The sequence below is a fragment of the Musa acuminata genome, chromosome BXJ2-9 (genome assembly GCF_036884655.1).
Source record: "Musa acuminata AAA Group cultivar baxijiao chromosome BXJ2-9, Cavendish_Baxijiao_AAA, whole genome shotgun sequence".
NCBI classification, from domain to species: domain Eukaryota; kingdom Viridiplantae; phylum Streptophyta; class Magnoliopsida; order Zingiberales; family Musaceae; genus Musa; species Musa acuminata.
The window spans coordinates 48,575,250-48,601,567 of NC_088346.1; the positions used below are offsets into that span (position 1 = coordinate 48,575,250).

General features: G+C 37.5%; 3 protein-coding genes across 5 annotated transcripts; 2 read left to right on the plus strand and 1 right to left on the minus strand.

Moving 5' to 3' along the window:
- Nucleotides 1-1,042: 1,042 nt before the first annotated feature.
- LOC103999309 (serine/threonine protein phosphatase 2A 55 kDa regulatory subunit B beta isoform) lies at nt 1,043-20,505 on the plus strand. 2 transcript variants are annotated; one of them, XM_009421032.3, is made up of 14 exons: nt 1,043-1,420; nt 9,124-9,227; nt 9,318-9,413; nt 9,502-9,621; nt 10,882-11,088; nt 11,523-11,614; nt 12,061-12,179; nt 13,212-13,335; nt 13,482-13,605; nt 18,346-18,414; nt 18,516-18,607; nt 18,695-18,772; nt 19,617-19,672; nt 19,778-20,505. In XM_009421032.3, exons 1-14 carry the CDS (start codon nt 1,300-1,302, stop codon nt 19,912-19,914), a joined length of 1,539 nt encoding a protein of 512 aa, XP_009419307.2. In that variant the 5' UTR covers nt 1,043-1,299; the 3' UTR covers nt 19,915-20,505. The 2 variants fall into 2 exon arrangements, with proteins under 2 accessions (XP_009419307.2, XP_009419308.2); XM_009421033.3 differs by having other exon boundaries at nt 10,882-11,085.
- On the plus strand, nt 1,603-9,112 carry LOC135623246 (uncharacterized). Its single transcript, XM_065125995.1, has 3 exons — nt 1,603-1,701; nt 5,420-6,904; nt 6,995-9,112. The coding sequence occupies exons 1-2, from the start codon at nt 1,603-1,605 to the stop codon at nt 6,527-6,529; spliced, it is 1,209 nt and encodes a 402-aa protein (XP_064982067.1). The 3' UTR covers nt 6,530-6,904; nt 6,995-9,112.
- A 2,361-nt stretch (nt 20,506-22,866) lies between the features above and the next one.
- On the minus strand, nt 22,867-26,301 carry LOC135623786 (small ribosomal subunit protein eS24z). 2 transcript variants are annotated; one of them, XR_010491485.1, is made up of 6 exons: nt 26,114-26,271; nt 25,977-26,018; nt 25,688-25,858; nt 23,709-23,795; nt 23,383-23,504; nt 22,867-23,000 (listed from the first exon to the last, which is right to left on the minus strand). XR_010491485.1 is itself a non-coding variant. In XM_065127130.1 (5 exons), the coding sequence occupies exons 1-5, from the start codon at nt 26,186-26,188 to the stop codon at nt 23,463-23,465; spliced, it is 417 nt and encodes a 138-aa protein (XP_064983202.1). In that variant the 5' UTR covers nt 26,189-26,301; the 3' UTR covers nt 23,221-23,462. The 2 variants fall into 2 exon arrangements, 1 of the variants encoding a protein (XP_064983202.1); XM_065127130.1 differs by lacking the exon at nt 22,867-23,000 and having other exon boundaries at nt 23,221-23,504; nt 26,114-26,301.
- Between the last annotated feature and the right edge of the window lie 17 nt (nt 26,302-26,318).

Consider the following 26,318-nt stretch of genomic DNA (forward strand, 5'->3'; position numbering starts at 1 on the left):
TGTGCTCTGGCATCAAAATTTCAATTTTTTTTTACTAGTTTTGAAAATGATGATCCTACTGGTCTATATCATTTAACTTTTCTCTTAAAAAAAAATCTAAAACCAAGGTCAAACATCTTATGCAATATTGCATTTACAACCTCTTTATATATAGAATGTCATGATCTGACTAGTGATACATTTGACCTCTTTACATATGGTCATTTTGTATCCAAGCCACAATAATTAAACCTAAGTTAATGATGGTAATCCATCAAGTTCCTATAAGTCAATCCAAATAAATACGCAAAGGTTGATTCTTAGGTTTATGATAGAAATTTTTTTGATCTCAATAATTACATAATTATCATTATTCCACCTTCTTCGTTTGTTTATTGCTAACTTTTTAAGGGTGATTTTCTCAAAAATATTTTACTTTTAAATATTTCCTAAAAATATGTTCTTCGTTTTTTTTCCTAAGCAACGTATCCGAGTCACTCTCCTCTACTTTCAAGTTGCCATTTCGTTCACTTTAATGCCTTCATCGCTCACCCTTCTCCTTCGCCCCCTCTATGCCTGATCTTCCCCCTTCCCTTCTCTTTCCTTTTTTTTATCCGTCGCCTCTTCCCTTCCCCTCTTCTCCCTCGCTATTGTCTCCTTTCCCGCCTTTCTCTCTTTCCGCATCACTCATTCTTCTCTCTCCTTTTTTATCGTCTTTCTCCTCCTCTCTCCTTTTCTCTTTCTCGATAATATGCTTTCGATAATACAACGTTATAGTGAGAGCAAGCAACGGAGACACTGAAGGTAAAGACGAAGGACGATGAAGGTGGTGACAATGGAGGAAAAATTTAATTTTTTTTAAAATAATAATACTGTTTAAGAAAAATAAAAGTGAGGGATTTTTTTGGGAAAAAATCGAAGATTGGAATTGGCTTTTTTTTTTTTTTTTAATGTTCCAAACACAATTCACATATCTGACCACTGATGGAAGCCCAAAATTAAACTAACATGGGCTGGGCTTTTAAACCACTACATATAAAAGAAGGGCCTTTACTGCCTTGGAATGATTGATAGCTACAGAGAAAGAAGCACTGAAAAGGGGCAAAACAAAGGCACACTTGGCCTCTCATTAGGGCGAAAGAAAGAAGGGCTACAGCGAACGAGGTAGCAAAAGATTTCTCCTCTTTACTCCGTCGTATCGATCCCCGACCGCTGGAAACTCCCACGAGGTCATCCGATTCGAATTGGACTGATTGAGTTGCCCCGATCGCTTATGTTGCGGGAGTAGTGGGCCGATCCTGCCGGAATTCTGGTCAGAAGATGAAGGGCAATGGGGCCGAGGGCGCTGGGCCGCCGGCGGAGTCGTCCTGCCCGCCGCCGCTGGAGTGGAAGTTTTCGCAGGTGTTCGGGGAGCGGATAGCGGGGGAGGAGGTGCAGGAAGGTACGCCCTTTTGCTTCCCCTTTGTCAGATCGGTTTTTGATGGTGCTGGACGAGCTTAGCGTTACGTTGGCATTTTGTTTTCTTCTCAAACTTACCATTTTTCGTTTCACTTGGTTGCTGATTGAATTGATTTCGAGATATCGGAAGTACCTTGTTTGGGGACTATTAGAAAAGAATGCGGTATGATTGATGTGTACGGCTGTAGCTCTCCCTCTTCGCGAGGGAAAGATTGGAATTTGTTACTCTTTTCTGAAGTACAAAATGGTGCTTCTTCTTGTTGGGTCTGAATATTTTATTATTTGTGCTTCTATTAGATTTCTTGCAATTATTATATAGAGAAATTAAATGAACTTGTTGATTGTCACTATTCTTCTTTGTTGAAAAATTCGGTTGAATTTTGAGTAGTTTTCATGCTTTGTCAGATTAGTCATGCGTTATCAACTCTTTAGATTGTCTTATCTTTTAGCTGTCTTTCTATATTAATTGGTCTACTTATACATAATGGGTTGTTGCTTTAACTTTTTGGTTGCTCATTTGTGCTAACGACGGATGCTTTTCACCAGAAAAGATAGTCCGATCTGTCACAGTTGGAACTCCAACAACAACCAATGGTTTCATATATAACACTGTTTAATCTACGTTAGAACTTTTTCAAGTTGGATATCAATGATTTGAGAAGATAAAAATTACGTCTTCTATTGGTTGCTCATGTCACAATTATAGCATTCATAGCATTCATTTCCTACACCTCGTTAGAGTAAAGTGCTTCAGTTCCTCATCACATATGTTGTCAGTAGTCTGGAAATTTAACTCATGAGGCTGATAAAAATGACAAACAATTTAATGTAATTTGAGTGATCATTTTAATAAGCACAATTGACATAGATTGATCAATTTATTGTGAATTGTTTAACGATCAGCTGATTGCACAAGGCTACATGTGAGCTAAAATCATACTTGTGCAGGTAGAGCTTTAGTGCATAATGCTGTCATTGAAATAATAGAATGAATGAATTAGCTACATTCCTGTGTTCCTTTCTGGGCATATTTTTCGTTGTTGTATAAGGACAAAAACAAACCAGCTGAAGACATGTGGTCAAGGTCGAAATATGGAGATGTAGCGAGGATTGTTTCCTATGTTGGGGGGTTGTCTTATTTGTTCAATTTTGTGAAGTCGTAGTTGGACTAATATTTATGTGTGAACACATTCCTTCACTGGATTGTCGAGATGCTTGTTGGAAGGTTGGCCAATATATCACTGATATGTTGTGTTCAATATATCTTGCACTTTATTTAAACGATTAAAAAGATCTATGAATTAAACTTGTACTGATACAACTTCCATATAATATTTGTGATGAACATTAATGGTGCATTTTAGCCTTGGAATTAGGTTAGTTTAGATTTTCCTGAGTCCAACTGTCACGCCCCCTCAAATAATATAGCGATAATATTAAAATTTTCATCAAAAACCAATCCATCCAGGATCCAAACACACATTTGAGGACACTGAAAAACATTCTATCAAATTCACATCTATGAAACATGTGTATTTTATAATCATATATCACATCACTCAATAATTCACATTTATGACAATCCAAGCCAACTTAACAAACATGAACAACATTTATAAATCCACAAGTTAAATAATTTATACAATCAGAACTCCAATTATTCACCACAAGTTCATATCATCATAAACTAGATTTAACATTATGAAATTCCAAATAAGAGAGATCTTCTAACCCTTTTACACAGTATATCCATTTCGATTTATCGACAACATTTCATTTCATACAAAATATGCTTATACAACAATAACATAATAATCAACAAGACTTGCCCATAATTCTGAATAGCTATCCACTGCCTCAGCCTAATTCAAACATCTCAAAGAGTGACAAGCTGACCTGAAAGATTTTATATAACAACGAAGTGAGCTAAAAACAGCTCAGCAAGTGACAAAGCATATTCAGAACAAAAGAAATGATTTCAAACAAGGTATCATAATGCAAGGCAGAATACAAGAATTTTCAAGATACCATATCATTAGATACAAAATCATATGTGTCATGTCATTCAAAACCTATTTGGTTCATAACAAATGGAGCATAGAGTAATTGGAGCATATCAATAGCGTATGAAATGTTCCGGAGCATATCAATGACATATAGAACATTTCGAAGCGTAATAATAGCAAATGAAATATTTCGGAGTATATCAAAGGCGTATGAAATGTTTCGGAGCATATCAATGACAAATGAAACATTTCGGAACATATCAATGGTATGTGAAGCATTTTGAAGTATATCAATGGCATAGGAAACATTTTGGAGCATATCAATAACGAATGAAACATTTCGGAGCTTATCAACGACGTATGAAATGTTTCGGAGCATATCAATGACAAATGGGACATTTCGAAACATATCAATGGCATATGGACCATTTCGTAGCATATCAAAGAACGAATATGAAATAGAAGCTCAAACGTCGAATTTGACGTTACATTCATATCATTCTTATCCAAAGCATGCATAGAAACACATAACCAAAGCTTTGGATATCATATCAAACATATAGAAGGTGAAGTGGGACCATAACATAATATGGTACATCTATTTCTGAATGACCACCAAACATAAGTCTCCTACGTTTGGGAGCTCCATCCACCCACGTCTGAGTGAAGTCATAAGGGCCGACAGAGCATCACACGCTCTATGCATAACTCCCTTCACCATTTCTGGCAAAGGTTCACAATATCCCACAAACACCAGAGTACAAAGGGACAGTATGAACAATAAATAGCACATATCGGAAGCACACGCGGAACAACAAACGTACATGTGCCTTTACGAGTCAATACGAAGTAAGCAATAATCTTTCACAATTGTATTCAGATTTGAAAGGAAATGAAAGCAAGAGCATTCAAGGATTTCAAGCAATCATATATAACTCAATTCAAATAAAAAGGTTAGATGAATTCAATGTCCAAAGGAATGAAACTGGAATAGGCACATATCGAAAGCAAATGCGGAACAATGGGATATACATGTGCTTATATGAGTCAATACGATATAGCATAAACATTACACAATAGTTTTCAAGAATGTAAATAATTTGAAGGACAAGAGTATACAAGAATTCAAAACAGTAATATAAAGCTTAATTGAATAAGAAAGCTAAAGGATATCAATTTCCAAAGGAATGAAACCAGAATATGCGAAATCGACCAAAGCTCGATTTCTGGCATAATTCAAGAGGCACATTGAACAAATGATTCAAACTATCAATCGTGCTCTAATTTACTCAGAAATATATCATTGGAAAGATATTTCAATCTAAATTCACATAAAATAAGCTTCATATGAATTGAAATGTCCAACAGAGAGTTACAAATAATTTGGCAAACAAGGGTCGAAGAACAAAATCTCTGTTTGGCAGAATTCATAAGGTCAGATTCAATAGATAACTGGGCAGGTATTTGGACTCCAAATCTTTCAATCCATATATCAAAAGAAAGATCTACAAGTCTAGTTTCCAATGAAATCAGTTTTGAACAAATCGGAGTTTCCAACAAAGACTTATAGGCAGCTCGGTATCAAAAGGTCAGAATTTCAGAAGTTGCACAGATTCGAATCGTTACGTCTAAACAGGAGATATATCAAATGCAAGACTAGAACAATTCAAAGTTTCTCATATTCAAAGAAAATGTAGAGATAAAATTACAGTAAGGAAAAATCAGGACATTTGCAATAGGAAAGATTAGAAAGCTTACAATAGGAAGGATCGGAACACTTGCAATAGAAAGGATAAGAACACTTGTACGAGGAAGATCATAATACTTGCAATAAGAAAAATTAGAACAATTACAGGAGAAACGATCGGGAAACTTGCCTTTCAAAGATTTTGATCCGAAGATCCAAAGAAGGTGTCAGCCCAAATCCTTCTACTTTTCCTCCACAACTGCAGCTCATACAGAACATAGAGGCATAGTCACCTGCTCTCTCTTACTCTCATTCCTTCGTTTTCTTTTTCAAACGCAGCTATCGTAGCCATCGCCGTTGCCACTACCACAGTCGTAGCCACGACCGCAGCTACTGTCACAACCGCAGCTCCTTCCACTGTACTACTTCCTTCCTCCCTTCTCTCGTTCCTATTTTTTTTCTTTCCCAAACACTGCTGCCACACCGCAGCCGCAACCTCTTCTTCTTTCACTGCTCTGTTTCCTCTCCTTCTCTTCCAGCCGCAGCTGCCACTGCCGCAACTGCCTCCCCTTATCCTCTTCCTCTCTTCTTCCCTTTTCCTTTCTCTTCTTCTTCCTTTCCTTCTCTTCTTTCCCAGCTGCACTGCTGCAGTCGCAGCCTCAGCCACTGCCGCAGCCTCTTCTTCCTCCCCTGCTCATCTTCCTCTCCTTCTTCTCTTCCAACTGCAGCTGCCATCGTCGCAGCCGCAGCCCCTTCTTCCCCTTCTCTTCTTCCTCTCCTTCCCTTCTTCCTTCCTCTTCCTCCTTCCCTGCCACAGCTGCAGCTGCCACAGCCGCAACCGCAGCTACTTCTTTCCCTTCTCCTCTTCCTTCTCCTTCCTTTCTTCTTCTTCTCTTCTTCTCCTTCCTCCCCTTCTTCTCCCCGACGAACAGCACCTCCTCTCCTCTGTTTCCTCCTGCAGGAAACAGAGGTGCCGCCACTTCACCCGCTTCTACTTCTTCTCTTCCTCTTCTTCTTCTTCTCCTTCTTCTCCTTCTTCTTCTCCTCTTCTTCCCTTCTCCTACCCGACACCCCACACCTTCTCACTGCAGCCCATGCCGCAGCCATCCTTCTTTTTTTTCCTTTTTCTCTTCTTCTTCTTCTCCTCCCCACGCCCCACACCTCGTCTCCTCTGTTTCCGCCTGCAGGAAACAGAGGTGCTGCAGCCCTAGCTGCTGCCACCTCTTGCTCCTCTCCCACTCCCCTCTCTTTTTCTTCTTCTTCCATTCTTCTCTTCTCCCTCTTCTTCCTCCTCTCTTCTTTCCCCTCTTCTTCTTTTCTTCTTCTCCTCTTCTTCCTTTCTCCTCTCTTCTTCTTCTTCTTCTTCTTCTTCTTCTTCTTCTTCTATATTTACATATAGGTCCTCCGATTTATAAATAAATCTTTATTAATAATTTTCAAAAGTGAGGGATATTACACCAACAAAGCAAAATTGATTCTTTAATAACCAGTTATTTGTCTTAGTTTGCAGGGTCTATCTAGTTGTCATTTTGGTCAGTACATGTTCGATTGTGGCTAGAGGGATATTTATCTCAGGAACAAAATATTTGGTTTAGCTATCTGAGATAAAGGGAGCGTGTGAGCCCAGAAACATGTCTTGACAGCATTTACTTCCTGTAATAGGTTCCTTATTCTTTTAGTTAAAATTCTGGTGGTTCGGTCCTTATGAAGGGTAAGGGAGCAATGAGATCCGTGTTGTGGGAGGAATAAGAGAAGTACCTCAGTAGCAGCAACAGTGAGTTGATCCTGTGATACTTTCATTACAAGAACATCACTATTTTTAGCTCCCTGGGTGACCTGCAGAGCAACCGTGATGATGTATCAGGTTTAGCGCTTGCATGACAAAGATTTTGCACAACACAATTCTTCAACTGCATGCCTACTCTCAAAGACTCGAAGGATCGTTTTTGCTGCTGTTCCCTTTGAAGATGCAAGTCACAATGCTGTTAGTGGTACGTAATACGAGTTATTACGCCTACTTAGAAATAATTGTGCGAAGTTATCATCACAAGGGTTGGGTCATCCTGCACAGTGAAATTGAGTCGAAAGCTGTGTCAGTTGACTAGGATGGGAATTGTAGTCATGTTTCAAGAGGAATTTGAGAAATCAATAACTTGTTTATCGAGTTCTTAACTGGGCAACATATTAGGGGTTCTAAGGTTTGCCTTTCTGCCCAAGTCTTGGATAAACCTACTATGTTATTCGATGCTTATGATGGGCCAAAGTAGCAGAGAAACATCTATCATAAATCAATTCTACACTTCAACTTCAAAGTTAAGCCAAACTCCTACTATCCCAACTAAGAGCAGTTTCCTCAACTTGACTGACCAAATCTAATAATTCTTCTGCCTTAGAGTGAAAAGCTAACTGAACTTTTATGGCAACCGATCTTTCCAATGTGATGAGAAGTTCACATTAGGGCATAGGTGCAAGCTAGTTGATTTAATCTTGGCTGGTGAAAATGAGGAAGAGTCGGACGAAGGAGAAATCAGCTTAGGATTGATGCTGCATCAAAGTAATATACTGAAGTTTTGCTACATAGCTGGACTGATAATCTCCAGTTTTGTTTTTCATGAAATTCTTAGCTCCTTTATGTTGGAACCCTGTTCACTGCATTGATTAATATCAACTTATTTTTGTCCAGTACCCAGTTTTGACACCTTTTTGAACTGATACATTATCAGAATTTGGACAGTATACCAGCCTACAATGCCTAATATCACTGACCATAATAAAAATTGGATACTGACCCATACCAAGCTATATGGCATGGTACTGGTCCTTGGTCTGACTGGTAAATTCTGGCATTTGAAACCTTGATTGGCACTAGTTCAACCTGCAACTTTCTCATCCTTGAACTATTCATATTTGAAGCTCAAGATGGAGTTAGTTCCACCTGTATATGTCTTGGTTGGGGATTGACTGTTGATTGGATGCCTGTAGCAATGCAAGCAGGTCACTTTAAATATTTAAGGCGAACTAATCCTTATGTGACAAGGCAGACAATTCAGGAGCATGTTTCTGCTCCTTTTGTCTAAAAAGAGTTGGATTATTTCAGGAGTTAAATTACTCTCATGACTTCTTTTATTTGCTGTTCACATGCTGAGATATGCACAACAGTTCAAAAACCCCAATCAAGTGTGTTCAACCAGATTGACAAAGGAACAAAACCACATCGTGTAGGAGCATTTTGGTATCAGGGTTGAAATATCAGGGTTTCGCTATTAGAGGTTATAATAAGGGAGCATCTGCAAACTTCAGAAACAAGGATGTTTTTCTTCTTCTGAAAAAGTGAAAACCCAGTTTGGAGGGCTATTCCTAGTATGATTTCAAATGAGGAATGCAGTTGCTTAGAGCTTAAGATGAATCAATTTCTCGTCTCTTAAAAGTTGTGGAGTATTTATATTAGCAAAGTATGGGTTGGATATAAATGGCCAAGAAATGGCTGGGTTCCCTATCTCTCTTTTTTTCTTCTCTATAAATGGCTGGTTTCCTTCTCTCTCTTTCTTTCTTCTCTAAATGTATGATCTAAATTCATCTCTTTTCTCTTTCAAATTGCTCTCTCTCAATAGTACAATGGGTTTTGGGTGTTCCTCTAGTACTGATAAGTTAATGTACATAGTTCATGTATGATCTCTAACGAACCCCTGCGAGGTTTCAATATGAACAAACGAGATGAGTATAGGAATATGAATCGGACTGAAGGGCTCTTATCAAATTTATTCTTTTGTTATTTGAAAAAGGAAAGCTTTGTCCATGCTAGCACTCATCTGCTTTTTTGTTATCTTGACTTCCTGATTAAAGTTATTAAGGAATACATCTTGTTGCATTTCTTGTGGGATGATTTTTGTTGTCGTCATCAGTTAAGGTCTTTTGTATGACAACAAATGTTAAGAGTTTTGCATAAGGTCCTCTTTGCTTAAGATGACTTCCTCGGTGTCTGTTTCCTTGCAGTTGATATTATCTCGGCCATTGAATTTGATAAATCTGGAGACCATCTTGCCACTGGAGATCGAGGAGGACGTGTTGTTTTATTTGAAAGGACAGATGTTAAGAATGTATGTTTACTTCCTTATCTTTGAGCTCTTGCCCATACCTGTCTTGTTGTGATCTTTGAAGTTTCATGTTTCGGTGTTTTTGTTCTGCAGTATGGCTCCCGAAAGGACATGGAGAAACAAGATCATTCAATTAGTAGGCACCCTGAGTTTCGCTACAAAACTGAGTTTCAAAGCCATGAACCTGAGGTACTTTGCTATAAGTAACAGCTATTTAAAATATGATTCACTTAATGTGAAATAGCAATTTGATGCAGATTTTTTATGTCTGTACCAGTTTGACTATCTTAAAAGCTTGGAAATAGAGGAGAAGATCAATAAAATCAAATGGTGTCAAACAGCCAATCATGCTCTTTTTCTTCTTTCTACTAATGACAAGACAATTAAATACTGGAAGGTAGGCCTTATTCTCATTCATACTGACATTGTCATCTTTCTTACTCTTGATCACTGGTGATAACTTTCTTTTTGTAAAATTGTGATTCTCTTTTAAGTCAGAAATTGAATGTGCCTTTTCACTTTCTGCTCATTTATAAATAATCTGTTCATGTGATTCTGGCTCTTCTAGAAGAAATTGTATATGTTTATTATTTTCAGTCTTTTATTAGTTTCTTGTTGATCTTATTGTATCATCTTCCATTTCTGTTGTGGATCAGTAATGTTAGAGTGATATCTATGATAGCATATGCTACTCATGCTGAACTATGCCAGACATCAAACTTTGCACTTTGTTTTCTAAGAGTGCACCAAAAATTCACTCTGAGATCCACAGAGGTGGTGTTAACCTTGCTGTTTAGGACGTATCATGTTAGCAATTACATTTACCGAATATTTCTTTGGAATTGAAAATCTTTGGCTTTTGACCAAGATGCAGTTCCAGTTGCTGCAGTCCATTAATAGATTATGAATCCACCATCATTAAACTCTACTTAACTAAATATTGCTGTATTTTTGCTTTAAATTGTTTTGAAAATATTTACTATTACTGGCTGTTAAAAAAGATAGGTTGCATTTACATGGTGACTCTTGAAATTCTTGCACTTCTACTGGAATTGCATTTAATTTTAAAGAGTAGAGAAAAATCATGACAAATGTCTGATCCTTTTGCTTATATTTGTTGGGTTATTTTCAGTACAGTTGATGTCATGTCTCATTATTGATGGTTTTGTAGTATAAGACTGATTCTCAAGACTCAATTAACCTTGATTTCTAACCTTATGATTCTTGAGTAGGTTGTCTAGGTTATTTTATGATGTATGATGTTTTTAATAATATTATTTTCCTGTAATAGATCTATTTGTAACTTCCTTATTTCATTTCTTGCATTTGCAATGTCATGTGTTCCTATTGAGAAAGCAAAGTGTGCTGAAAGTACAGTTGTTTCATATCAAAAGGACTAGTTTGATTGTTCCAAAGGAAGGATAAATATGTAAAAAAATCAAAAGAAGCCCTAAGTTCTCATGTTTTTAGTAAAAATATACTTGTACTGAATTTAGATTTTTTTACTAAATTGTTATAGATTTTTCTAGAAAATGAACTGTGATGGTTGTGAATCTTATGACTATGGAATTTGAGACTGTGTGGGTAGGCATGTCATAATGAAAACAAATTTAGAATTTGAGCTCTGTTATTAATTTTTTCTTTTAAATCTATACAGGTGGAAGAAAAAAAAGTCAAGAAGATTTCTGAGATGAATGTGGATGCTTTTCAAGCTGTAGGAAATGGCAGCATTTCTAGCTCAAGCATGACTAGTCCTATAGGATATCTTCCAAATGGCGGATGTTCTGAAAGACCGTACGGTCACTTTAGCTATGACTTATCGTTTCCTCCTGGAGGGTTTCCATCCCTACGTCTGCCAGTGGTAGTTGTACTTTACCCAGCCTATTGGACATACAAAATAGGATTACAACCTAGCTGCATGAATGTATATAATGCATTTAAAAGAAGTGCATCATTCAACAAATTGATTGGGTTGCTGTAGCTAACTGCATCTCACTTGTACATGCCTTGAATCTTCCCCAACATGTTATGCATTGATGTCTTCTTTTATTGGAGGTGAGCCATGGCCAATTGATAAGGTTTTTCCTTTACTACATGGGTGACCAGATCTCGAGTCACAAGAACAATCTCTTTGCTTGTGTATAAATCCTGCATATGCTGGAGGCTTGTACACTGGGAATGCCCTTCTTTTGTCTTCTTTAATTCATCTGCATCCGTTTCTGTCATGTTATTTCATGACTGCAGGTTTACTGTTAAGTCAGTGTAATGATCATTGAGTATGTTTGTTTGTATACATAGGTGACAAGTCAAGAGACAAGTCTCATTGCTAGATGTAGAAGGATATATTCTCATGCTCATGATTACCACATAAACTCCATTTCAAATAACAGGTGATTATTTATTTCATAATTATTTTAGTGTCCTATTTCCTATCTGAGTTCCATTTCTTTCATGCCTCAGTTGTTTTGTGCCTAAGCTCTTTTAATCTTTCTTTTCATCTTATCAGCTGGATGTTTCTTCTTAATTGTGTTTCTTTCTGTATCATGGATTAATTTCTATGTTCTGATTTGGTGTCACCATGGACCTAGTGGTGCCACCACCTACGCTTTTGGTTAGATTAAGACATCAATTCTGCTTTCTCTATGTTTGTATCAGTATGTTGTAATTTGATGAGAAAAGGGATCCTATTTTAAGTGATTACTTTATAAATTTTGCATCTGCTATCATTTAATTATGCTATATAAAATATTATTATTTTAGTTATGATTTGAAATTCACTTGTCTGCTGTCTTGAGCTTCATCGAAACAAACTGCTGATTTTCTTTCTTCCACTCAGTGATGGTGAGACGTTCATATCAGCAGATGATCTGCGAATAAATCTTTGGAATTTGGAAATCAGTAATCAAAGCTTTAATATTGTTGATGTGAAGCCTGCAAATATGGAGGATTTAACTGGTATTACTTCTTGATTATGAAGTTTTATTAATTCCTTGAGTGTTAAAGGTTTGAGTCTGCATTTTTAAGTTATAGTTACCCTTGCTATGAATCTAGGACATATCTAATGAAGATGCAGTGGTAATTTCCTCTCATAATTGTTTCATCAGAGATTGAAAGGACCTTCTTTTTCTGCCTGTCTAATTTTTTATGTCTTCAGAAATAATTCATTGCATAAGCCGTCTTCTATGGAAGAAATTGGAATGATATTCATTGTTCATTATATCTGTGGATCTAAAAATGACTTGAAGTGGCTCCAGTGAAGCTGCTTTATCAGTTGATATTTTTATTGTGGCAATTTCTGGCCCTAAGTAACATTCACTTGGTCTAGGGCTTAAAAGGCCACAGAAGAAAAATCTAGTTCTAAGTGTTTAACTGAAACTTGCAACCAGTCCTATCTAATATGAAGCTTGTTGACTAATGGATCATAAAGCACTTAAACTGATTTAGAATTTAATTTCTGCAAACGAATTTTGCCTCTGCTTCACATAACTTATGTGCTTTCAGTTTTTTTTATTATGTGAATATTAAGTATTCCATATTGAACGAACAAGTGCACATTAAGTATTCCATATTGAATTTTGATCAGCTATAGATACAATGTAATAAGTTGCTGAATTTTATATCTCCATTCTTTTATAAGAAGATATGAAGCTCAGAGGCTTCAACTTTGAGAGAAAAAAGTTGGTGTTATTAAGATCCGTTAGATGTTTACTTGGACTTTTTTTCTTGTGGAACTTGCTGGATGTGGCTTCATGATAGGATGGTGAGTCATATGCCAGGTCATCGGGTGTTTAACCTATATCCCATACTATTTATCTTCTGCAGCACCTGGGACCTTCACTTTTATTTTCTGGTAATTCATTATCTTGAATTGTACATATGGTACTTCTTTTAGGTTTGGTTTTTAAATCTTTGATGCACTATTACCATAACATTTGGTTTTTGAGTCGTGATAATTGTTCTTTAATCATACTTTCTGTAACATCTCAGAGGTTATAACATCAGCTGAGTTCCATCCAACCCATTGTAATATGCTGGCATATAGTAGCTCAAAGGGCTCAATCCGGCTTATAGACCTGCGACAGTCGGCATTATGTGATAACCATTCTAAGATGTAAGTAATTTGTTTCTGCATGCAGCATACTGAATTTGGTCTCTATTTTGGAATGAATCTAAAATATATTGTGCTTGTTACTAGAATATATTTTAGCCTCAAAAATTTGATATCATCTTATATAGCTTGTGAGAGACTACCAACAGGTTCGAAGAACGAGAGGCACCTGGTTCAAGATCTTTTTTCACGGAGATCATTGCCTCGATTTCAGATATTAAATTTGCAAGGGATGGAAGGCACATCCTTAGTCGTGACTATATGACTCTTAAGGTACCCTCTTATGGTCTTGTACCTGTTTTTAAAATATTTTTTCTGTCACTTCATTCCTGTAGAGCAGTCTAAAGACAAATAGTTTAAACCTAGACTATGCAAATCAAGCCCTATGCTTTCATCTACCAACTATAAAAGAACTTCATATGTTGAGCCACATGTTTAAGGAATAAATTCTCCGTTTTGTTGTTCAAGAAAATTGTTCTATCTACTTTTTACAATTCATGTTGGCAACCTTGGAGCACTTTCACTTCTTAGAGATAAATGAAAATAATCCATATTCACATTATTTTTTACTTTTTTATAATTATTTTATGTAGCTGCCATACCCCCATCCACTATTTCGTTACTCTTCTATCATGTTGGTTATTCATCTTGCATGGTTTTTAGATTCATGGTTATAAAGGTTCATTTCGTAGTAAGAGCAATCGAATTAGGAATCCACCAATTAAGTAAATTGCATGTTGCAAATACTAAAATAGGAATTGTTGGTCTTTCAATGAATATTGCTTATGTCTCTTTCAATAAATCCTGGATCTTTTATGTTAAAAATCAGGATTTTACTTTAATCTTATGACCAGAATCAGCATAGATCATTTTCTTAGTAGAATGGAATCATGTGATCAATTTCTCTTTTATTTTGGAGACAATTGCAGATTGGCTAGGCCGCTATAGCTTGTCATAGATCAATTGGAACCTTGTCAGGCAATGGTCATTATTTTATGGAATTTGACCAGGATCAGCTAGGACTGGGAGGAATTTGTTGGCAGCAGTTGAAACTGGTTACCATTAATTGAATTACTCAAAACTTGATTCCCCAATTGAAACCATTGTGAATTGTGTTGATCAATTGACAACCAGCCAAAAGCAGTCATACTAACCATTTCTGTTAGAAATGGCTGGGCTTGGTATAACTAGGTATTGTTAAGTTTAGTTTATTGAAAATTACGGGTTTTTAAATCACAGCCAAGAAATGGAAAGATTAGAGAATCTTGTGAGTGATATTAGGAGCAATATGAAGATAGCAACACACTACCTATGTAAAATTTAAAACCATATCTACTTTTTACACTTAAGTGGCTTGTCTATGAAGATGATGATGCTATATATGCTAGTACAACATTGGTACGGAGACTTTCTCCTATGGCGGAACCAATGATGGACCAAAGGGGTGATGGTTCCTCCCAGTGATTGCAAAAGGCGCTCGGGCGCTCGCCTAGGCGCTCGGGCGAGGCGAGGCGAGGCCCGAGCGCCTCGCTAATGTCCCAGGCGGCGCGCTTCAAATAGGCGCCGCCTGGGCGCTCGCCCGAGCCCAGGCGCTGGGCGCTTCGGGCGAGCGCCTGGGTAAACTAAGGCGACCGAACCAGAATTTTAGGTCTGGTTCGGTCCTGGTTCGATTGTTAGTTGGTTCAATCGAACCAACTAAACCGATATAACCCAAACCCTAACCCTAACCCTAACCCAACACTTACCTGCTGCCGCTGCCGCTGCCGCTCTCGATCCCGATCCCGATCCCGATCCCGATCCCGATCTCGTCGCTCGCTGCCGCTGCCGCTGCTCGCCGCTGTCGCTGCTCGCGCCTCCCGCGAGCCCTCCCGCGAGCCTTCCCGCTGCTCGCGCCTCCCGCGAGCTCTCTCGCTGCTCGCGCCTCCCGCGAGCTCTCTCGCTGCTCGCGCCTCCCGCGAGCCCTCTCGCTGCTCGCGTCTCCCGCGAGCCCTCCCGCAAGCCTTCCCGCTGCTCGCGCCTCCCTCGAGCCCTCCCGCTGCTCACGCCTCCCGCGAGCCCTCCCGCTGCTCGCGCCTCCCGCGAGCCCTCTCGCCTCTTGCGAGCCCTCCCGCGAGCCTTCCCGCTGCTCGCGCCTCCCTCGAGGCCTCCCGCTGCTCGCGCCTTCCGCTCCCTTTCCCTTTCCCGCTGCCGCCGCTCGCCGCTGCTGCTGCTGCCGCCGCTCGCCGCTGCCGCCGTTGCTGCCGTCGCTCGCTGCTGCTGCTTCCTCGTTTCTCCTCAGTATACTCTTAATATTAAGTTTATTTGAATTTTGAAATGATTAATTTTCTGTTAATAGATTAATAATATATTATTTTGATTTTAATGTTGTTAATTTTTATTTATTTGAAATTATTGTTATAATTATATTATATATTTTTATAATTTAGATAATTTTAAATAATTATATTATCTATTTTTATAATTATATTATATATTTTTATAATTTAGCGCCTCGCTTCGCTCGGGCGAGCGCCTGGGCGAGCGCCTAGCGCCTCGGGCGTTTGTGGACCTTGGCGCCTTTTAGCGCCTAGCGCTTTTTAAATCACTGGTTCCTCCCTTGGCGGTCAATGATGAGATTGAATCTCCAATCGTGGCATTGTTTCCAGCTTAGTTATCAGACCTGGATCAGACCAGATGGTCATATCAGAAAAACCAAAAATCAAACCATTGATCGATTTGATCCACTTATTGGATTGGATATGCTAAAAACCGAAATGAATGGACTAGCTTGGCCCTTTTTTGGACCTAGTGATATAAAAAGCGTTAGGCGCCAAGGTCCAAAAACGCCTGAGGCGCTAGGCGCTCGGCCAGGCACTCGCTCGAGAGAAGCGAGACGCTAAAATATAAAAATATAAAAATATAAAATATAATTAATAAATATAATTATTTAAAATTTTAAATAAAAATATGCTATTAAATTAAGAAAATCTAAGATATAAAATCAAAATAATATATTATTAATCTAATAAATATAAATACTATTATTAGTATACTATTAATAGTATACAGAAGGAGAAAAAGGAAGAGGAGTGTAAGGGGGTGCCGATTGAGAAAAGAGGAAGCGGCAGCGGGAGCGGCGACGGCAACGAGCAGGGTTAGGGTTGGGCAGCGACAGCTGATATCGGTTTTAGTTGGTTCGATTGAACCAACTAAAGCACCAAGACCGAACCAGACCTAAAATCTTGGTTCGGTCACCTGGTTTAACCTAGGCGCTCGCTCGAAGCGCCCAGCGCCTGGGCTTGGGCGAGCGCCCAGGTGACGCTTCTTTGAAGCGCGCCGCCTGGAAGTGAAGTGAGGCACTCGGGCCTCGCCTTGCCTCGCCCGAGTGCCTAGGCGAGCGCCTTTTTAAATCACTGTTTGGACCACCATTTTAAAACAAGTCAGATCAAGTAAAACCTGTCCACTTTTGTAATATAATTAAGATTACTTAAATTCCCTCAACCTAAACTTTTCTTACTATTTATTCTTAAGGGTATTGAGTCAATCTTAATTTAGGGTTAAGGGGAGAAAGAAAGCATTCTTTTCTCATCTGGTTTCTCTTTCTTTTCACCACCTCTTCCTCTAAAACTCCTCTCTGCCTCATCATCTCCCTCCAAGCACCTTTCTCAACCCTCTTCCCTCATGTCCTCTCTCAATCTCTTCACCTTTTGATCACTCTTACATCTTCCCCTATGTTTTATATGTTTCTCTTCCTTTGGCAATTCCTCTTGTTTTCCTCTAACAAGGTCTCCCTATGGTTTGCTCCATTTCCCTTGGTCAATCTCGTTCCTAGAGAATCACCTAAGAATATGTTTCCAATATTCAAGTTATGACAACTATGTTGGATAAAACTATTTGGATTGAAATGTAATTAGTTTTCAAATATTATTATGTGTTCATTAATTAGGATAAAGATTTATGTTCATAAATTTGGTTGATATTGTTCTTTTTATCTTATTCTATATACCTGGAGTTTCGTTTTTTTTATGTTAAGTCATCATTTAGTTTCTTTATGAATTTTGATATTAAAAATTTTAAATGTTTTCTAATATTACAAAATTATTTTATATATTATAGAACATTTTTATTAGTTTATATGTTATAGAATATTTTTAATTAAACATGTGATCCAGTGACCCAAGGCTTGACCAATCACTTTCTGATTTAGTTTTCATAACTATGTTTTCCAAGATGCTGAAAGACCATGAATTGGAATGAGCAATATGGATTATGTTCTAAAGGGAGTAGAGTGATTTTGTAACTATGGATGATCCTAACTCAAATCTAACCTGATTTGGGGTTGGAGTTTTTCCAAATCTAACCCATTGGAAATTTGGTTGAGCTAATCTTGGATGAGGTTGGGTTGGATTGTGGTATAAAGTGCATAACTTCAAAAATATTGAGTATAAATTTGATGCTAAATAATAAAAACCTATTGTTTGATCTTATAAGTAATATATACTGTATATTGTCAAATGGTATTACGGTAGGTATGTCTTGATCTCCAGCTGGGTCTAGGCGTGGGTTTTGAAACAATCCCAATGAACCAATTCATTTTTCCTCCTCTTTTTTTTTTTGTTTTTTTTGAGTGACAACCCATGCAAACTCGAGGTCATGTTGAGATGTTGTTACCTAGTTTACCAGCCTAACCCTATTAAGTGATCAAGTTGTATCTGGTGGATTAAGTTTGAACCGAGCTCAAGTTTAAATGCTACTGTATTGCGTCTCCAATTACCATTGGTGTAAATGAGATGGATAAGGTGCAAATTGGGTGGAAAATGTATTACTCTATGTCAAATCATCTTCGAGAAAAATAGTACTTATTTCTAGGTCATGTTCTTGCATTATCTTTCCTCTTTCATTGTCCTTTATCTGATTCGGGATAACAGAAAATTTTCCAATGAATTCAGAAAACCATAATTTTGGTTCTTTTTCCCTTTTTTCTCTTTACAAATTGTTCACTGCCTCTCATATGTTTCCTTGTTTACCTATCAGCTATGGGACATAAACATGGACTCAAGTCCTGTTGCAATTTTTCAGGTCCATGAGTATTTAAGGCCTAAGGTGGGTCCTTCTTTTAATTAATTGATTTTGTATCCCCCTCGAATCTGGATTTATGGCATTGTTGGTTGGACTTTGGTGACTGAGTTCTCATTTCTCTGCAGTTATGTGATTTATATGAGAATGATTCAATATTTGACAAATTTGATTGCTGCCTAAGTGGAGATGGGATGCATGTGGCAACTGGTTCTTACAGGTACATTTTTACAGTTTTTCAGTGATATTCTTGTGTTATTGCAGCTTTCTGATGTGTACTTATACACTACCATTAATTCAATTGCAGCAATCTTTTTCGTGTATTTGGCTGTATTCCTGGATGCAATGAAGCAACTACTTTGGAAGCCAGTAAAAATCCGTTGAGGTATATTAGCTACTGTTAACTTTGTAACTTGGTTCTTTAATGGTTTAGAGTGTAAAATAGGCTAGAAAGCTCAGTAGTTGAGGAACTGCTGATGCCAGAAATTGTTAATACACCTTAACTTCACATTCTAGATTTTTCTCTGTTTAGCAAGCATTTTTGTAACACTGTTACATGGATTGTGGGATCACTTTGGTACATTAAACAATAACAGAAATGTAGAATCTTTTAGTCCTGGATTGTGATAAAATAAGGGTAGACTGCAGATCATTGTTTGGAACGTAATACATCTAATTGGAACATGGGACACATCTTTGCATATATACAGGTATGTTGATGTATGCATATGAATATATTTGGATGTGCATACCACATATATTATATGAGTGAGAGTGCAAGGTTTATTTGCAAGAATGGCCAGCCACAAGTGAGTAATTACAATTTATTGAATGTGTATGTTATGTACTCTCTATTTTCTTTATAAATGTCCAATGTTATTTTGCCATTCCACATTGCATATCATTATCCTCTCATTTTTGGTAACATTGTCTTAGAGTCAATTAAGAAAGCTTGTGGTTTAACTTTAAAGTTTAGAAACTATTATGCTCATTGAGGACGCTATTTGTCTAGGTTACCTTGTGGAAGGTAACTGTTTCTATTAATGTACGATCCATATTGTTTTTAGGATTGAACATTCCATACCGACTCTGTGACAGTCTGAAACTAATGATCTGATTATGTCAGTGTCCTTACAGAATAGTGTTTTCACTTGAAGTTACTTTCTGTTGCATTATATTTGGAGCATTCGATATGGATGACTTTTTTCTACTGTGTTAATATCATATAGGCGACAAGTGCAAATCCCGTCGAGGCCTGCAAGATCGCTGAACAGCTTTAGACAAGGTTCGTGCTTACACACTAGAGTTTTTTCTCGACTGTTTTTTTTTTTTTTTTGATATAGTGCATTATTCTGCTGTACACTCTCATGCTTGAATGGAATTGCCACAGGAGCAGAAAGCCCAGGAATCGATATGAATGGAAATTCATATGATTTTACAACAAAATTGCTCCATTTAGCATGGCACCCAAGTGAAAATTCAGTTGCCTGTGCTGCTATGAACAGTTTGTACATGTACTATGCATGAAGATAGCAGTGGAAGGGGAAGGTCTCATTTTGCTAATCATTTTAATTTTTGGTTTGCTTCTGATGGCTATTAGCTTTTGACATACAATGCGAAAGGTGAAGGAAGATGTGTTGGTTAACTTTTGCACATATCAGGGCCAGAAAATGCGACTCAATTACTGAGGCCACGACTGTCTTACATTGCAGGAGCAGCTTCTTCTGATTATTATTATTTTTTTCGAAAAAAAAAGATTGAAATTATTTTTTTTATCATGTCCTGGTTCAAGCTCCCAGTAAATGTAGCTCCCTCCATCGCAGCTAATATTGAAGGCATTTCCATGTCCCAATCTCCGAAGGTCTATTACAGCATTTGCCATGAAATTAAAAGTGCATGGGTGCTTGTACTTCTGGACTTGTATGTTGAAGCTTGTGAAAGTTCTTATCATGATTCTTGTCCACATCTATATTGTCACCTAGATGTCTCAGCTGCTTCTTGATATTTGGATTGTAATATCTTTGCAATTTAGGAATTGTTTAGAAGACTCAATATCAATCTTTATTGATATTGAATTTATTAAGATGTCAAATAAGTGGGCCTTGATGCCTTATGTTGTGTTCCTTGTTCTACTTCAGGTTTGGTTTTGTGTCTGCAGTTAATGCTTCTTGTCATGTTTTGTAATCCATAATAGGTAAGCATTATGATGTTAATAGCCAACTAGAACGGTGGAGTACTATATTCTCTTTTATTTCACTATTTAAACCAGCTTCTCATCTGATGCTTCTACTATCTATAATGCAAGTTTCGATGCTTATGAAACTCTGCTTGGGAAAGTGGTGACTGTGATCATGGTTTAAAATATTGGTTTTTATCAGTATGAGTTGATTGATATTTATTATTTTGACAAAGCACTAATAATGTATCACATAATCAAAAAAATCTTATTATTTTATTCAATGATATTGGATGATAGGTTTGACATATTGTCATACTGTTTATGAACTGTTGTTGTACATTGTTTTGCTGTACACTTGCAACATCAATGAATTATTTATTATTCTTATGTGCTTGTACGTATGCTTGATAATGTGTTTTGCTTTGGATTTGTATGTTTTTGTTTAAAAATTGAGCAAAAATGGATCGCAGCGTTGTAGAGTGATTGCTCAGGCAAAATTATCCTAAAATGGTTTTGTTTTTGTATACTAAAGCTTGTTTTCTACGGGTTACATTAATACAAAACGTTAGTAATCTCAGCACTCTAGAATCTCTCAAGTGGCACTAGGCTGAATAGGGGTTAGGGTAATGTTGGACGTTAATTGGATTTCATAAGTTTATACGTTAAGTTTATATGAACTTGTCATTGTGCTTGGCACTTGATCAACACTACTTTACGAATATGGGATTGTTCATTTCCTTAAGTTTTTTTTTTTCTCCTCTTTCTCTTTTGCACATTGAGTGGTTGAATTGTTTGTAAATTTATCCTCTTCGCGAGATATTGGGATTTGTCCGTCGTTCACTTTCAAATTAATTTATTTTTTTACAGGTCCGTAGGACTTAAGCATGGTTATAACCTCCTGATGGATAATGCAAAGGAGTTTTATATCTTGGGTAATCTCAATTAAGTCTATGATATCGGTATAAGGGTGTTTTATGATTTAGGCAATCTCAATTAAGTATGTGACATCGACATAAGGGTGCTTTACGGTTTAGACAATTTTATTTATGCTCGTAACATCGTCATAAAAGTGCCTTACAACTTTGATAATTTTAATTAAGTCCATGGCATTATGGTATCAGAGCGGGAAAGCAATTTGAGCAAACAGCGAAAAAGTTTCGAAATCTTGTCATAGTGAAGCACCATGGCGAATCAAGTAAGATGGGGCAAGTCAGACCATTGCCCCAAGTAGTTGTATGTGGGTTGCAAGTGTAAACTTGCTCTGTTGTTGGAGTCGCTCAAGAGGAGCGTGACACTGAACAAGATGAGCGAGAAGTTGATTATTCTTTGCGAGCGGAGGAGGCACAATATAAAGCGTCGATCGAGAAAAGAAATTATAAGGAGAGGTTTATAGTTATGGAAACCCACATTGACGTTTGTAAAGTAAGTTTGAAGGAACTTTACCAAGGCCAACAAAGATTTCTTAGGGGTAGAGAACTCGTAAGAAGAAGTTGAATCTTGGATTGACAAAGTCGAGTCTTTAGCCGATCGATTGATAGAAAACACTAAAGGTTTTGTACAACATCTACATGAAGTCGTGATGGAACTCACGTTTAAGGTTACGTTGCTCACAGGGGTTCTCAATGCGAGAGAGAGTAACACTAATGTTGTTCCACTACAAAACTTGAGGGCACCCGAGTCCCATTACTATAAGGGTGCCAAAGATATGAAGAAGCTTAAGAATTTTTTGTTTGAGATAAAATAATACTTTCGAGGTACAAGGTTCGTTTATAAAGAAACTAAAGTTTCGATAGTAATCATATATTTAAAGTTTCGTGGACACATGAGAGGACTAAAAACGAAAATTGAGAACTTTATTCTTACTTGAGAACACGAAGTTCATCACAAGAACGAAACTAAAACAACTTAGCACGATTTTGATAAATGATTTAATTCAATTGAAATTGATGGACCAATTAACCCATTAGGCTCGAGTCATGACATTTGATATTACTATCTGATAAATATACTACTATCAATTTAAACTTAATTATTTAACCAACAGTATAAACCAAACAAAATTGATAAATCAATTAGCCTATTAGGCTCTATTTATAGTCTTCCATCAAAATTAAGCTCAAATCTTGACAATTAGATACAATTATAATTAAGTCTTGGGTATCGATTCCGATCAAACCAGGCAATGATGTTCAAGTCTTTCTGCAGCATCTCATTCTCAAACATGAATGCAATGAGCTGAAGCAACTCTAAAGAAAGCTGTTGATTCAAAGATGCAATCCGTTTTGCTTTGTATGCCGTCTTCAGCAATCTAAGCTTTGTGAATCTGTTGCCCAAACAATTTAAATGTCCATAAAATCCAAAGATTTGCAGCAGTGTAATGCGACTGGCTACAATGTGTTCAGAAGAAACAAAAGCCCGCAACATTTCTTTACGCCTACAAAAAAAAAGGGCTTTGTACTGATCATTTACAAAGTGAAAAGAGAGAATTCTCAGCTAGCTTCTGCTAGATATAGTTCATAGATATAATGAGAACTCCTACATATAGAATCTGGCATTTATCAAGATCATCTGTATTCTCTTAAACGCATGTCAAATAGTCCAAACAACCAAATCCATTGAACACACATTTCATGCCAAGAAGTTGCAAAATGGCATCATGACAAGTTTTGGAACTATTTACTTGAGATAATATTTCATGTTTGACGAAGAACCAAAAATAGATGGAAAGTGTTTATGTTTCAGAACCAAATAAAAATTGTTCTTCTAGAGCACTCATAAAGTATAGATTTAAATAAATGTGAACATCTAATATATACCATAGCTTGTAATGTTCGTTGGCCACACAAATGCTAAAATAGTAGGTGAACAATAGAGGTAGCAAAACTTGCTTATTGGCTCATTTCTTCTTCCCAGCCTTGGCAGCATCACCAGCCTTCGTCTGCACATATAAAATGAATGGTAAGCAAATGTTATTAACAAGAACAAGTAGTGCGCGCATGAAAACTAAAGCTAAACAACATTATACAGCAGAAAATCCAAGATGACCACCATTAATTGTAGGTCCACTACACCTATGAAGGTCAATTTTTTGTTCAAAAAAGAAAGTGATTCCATAAAAAGGCTACAAGACTGGATAATTCACCTTCTTAACACCGCGGACTTTCTTTGCCCTGTTCTTCCTTTCCTTCATCTGCTTCCTTGATTTTTCTACCTTTGTTGCAAGTCCATTCTGTCGAAACACAGTATGATGAAAATTATTCTCAAATATGCTTTAAAAAGTTAATCATGGATGACATATACAAAGACTTTGCAGCACTTGTTCATGAAAAGTCAACCAGAAAAGGAAACAATACATGAAATTCCAGAGAATGAGACATGCACTACCTAACCATGAATTTAAAAGATATACTCAATCTATATGCAGTTAAAACTACATAGTTAATAGTTGTATCATACCCAGTTAAAAGGTTGATTTAGGACAAAATAGACAGATATTAAGTCAAATATGTTATCACAGCCTAATCATGAATTTAGAAAAACTGAAAATTGCACAAAAAAAATGTCTCGTCAAGCAAAGTCACAAGTTAAGATCCATAAAACTGTTAAGCTGTAAACTCTTTTCTTTTTCGATCTTGGCAGGGTGCTGACTTTTGGAATCGGAGAAATGGCACACACACACACTCACCATATATCTGTAAGGACCAGCCTTTTCCTGCCATGAACATCAGAAGAAATGTCTTACTACTTGGCTGACAACTACACCCTTAGATGAAACATTAAGTAAAAATATATTCCCTTGCGATCGAACAACTTCCTCCCTTTCCTTTGGTGAGACTTAATTTACACTTGCTGGTTATTATTTAGTTGTTGCAGCCTCTTTGAATCATAAAACAACTTATTCTGATTATCAAAATTCGATCATCTCATATAGAACAGATTGTGGATGATGCGTTTAACTTTACCAGCCCTTAACATATGAACAACAAAACCTGTCCTTATAGGATGGCACTGACTTGAAGATCCCAATTATGTGCATTTATGTGGGCTTACCCCAAGGTTCCCCTTGATGACGAGAGAGCTGTAAACCTGTAGCCACAAAAGTCTTGTAGGGCTTTAACACTAGACCTTAGAACTGTGGTTACTAGTCTCTTTACTGAAGGAACACAACACTTCCAGAAGTGCAAATTATTGAAACTTAGCAGTCAGACTTCAAAGGTGGTATTTCTCGACCAATTCCTGACGTTCATTATATAACTGAGATGAATTTCACCGGTACATTTAGTATATAAAAGAGCATGCCATAGGGATACTGTAGATGTCCTAGTCTACAGGACCCTACGCGATGCATCTGTTCTTAAATTTTCATGTGTTACCTCCTACTATCCATAAGAGGAGGCAAACAAACACTCTGATCATAAGTAGTTCAGGACAACTCAACTCAGATAAAATTCACTCTGCATCATGTTGCAGCAAATCTGGACGCTGTCCAGCCAGAGAATTTGACAAAAAAATGAAAAAAGAAAACATAGCTATGGTCCCCAAATAGCAATCTCTTTATCGCCACACATATTCCATCAACCGAACTAATTTCTAGTCACTATAATAATGAAAGTTTTAGCTTCGCAGTGTAAATTAAAGAAAATGTATGCAAGTAAATAGTAAAAAACAAATTCAACAGCATCACAACAGGGGAAACTGAGGCACTAAACAGAATAATACAGCTAACAAGGCACATACTCTAATATGCTCCTCGAGAATACTAGAGATTCTAGCACCATGGGTCACATTTGCTCTCATAGTACATTACACTCTAAAGAGATCCACAAAGCTATATAGCACTATCATTTTCTGGTGCAAATTTAGCACAACATTGGCATATGACATCTTCCAAATACCATGCAACAACTAGTCAACAAATTTCTACAAGTAGGTTCAGCACGTAACTTAAAGATCAGATTTTGCAAGGAGATCATGACTGAAGCATCTTCTCATTGGATCTAGTGGCGAAACAAACTAGGTATCAACCACATACAGGATACGCAATATGCAATAAGGATCCAAATACAAACAAGCAACTACGATAATTTTCTCGCCTCATGAAGCCAAGAGATGGAGGCATACCCTAATAAGCCGATACTTGGGCTCATACTTCTTGGCGTTCTCTACGGTATCGTAGATCAAGCCGAAGCCTGTCGACTTCCCCCCTCCAAAGTGCGTCCGGAACTTGAACACGAAGATAGTATCGGGATCCCTCACTTCATACAGCTTCGCCAACTTCTCCTTCAACTCCGCCTGCACCGTCGCCGACCACAGAACAAACAGACTCAAGTCCGGCAATAAGATAACCCGCGAAGGAACCCAAATCGATACCCAATCCTACAAAAAGTGAGGCCACGTAAAAACCACATACCTTGGAAACATTTGCTCTCCCGGGATGAAGAACGTCGATTACCTGTAATCAACCAAAAAGAATCAAGAAAGCATCACAAAATAGGATTCTTGCGCAGACATCGGAAGAAAATGGAGCGAAGAGGTTGAGGAACCGACGAATTGCTTCCGGGAGAGGAGCCGATTGGTCATAAACTTCCTGGTTCGGATGGTCACAGCCTTGGACTCTGCCATTTTCTCCTCCTAACACACCGGGCGGCGAAGGAGCGGAAGAAGACGACGAAGCCGAGGAGTTAACAATGCCCTAACCCTAATCATCATCATGCCTCCCATATATGCACGCCTTTTGGCGCAGAAGCATCTT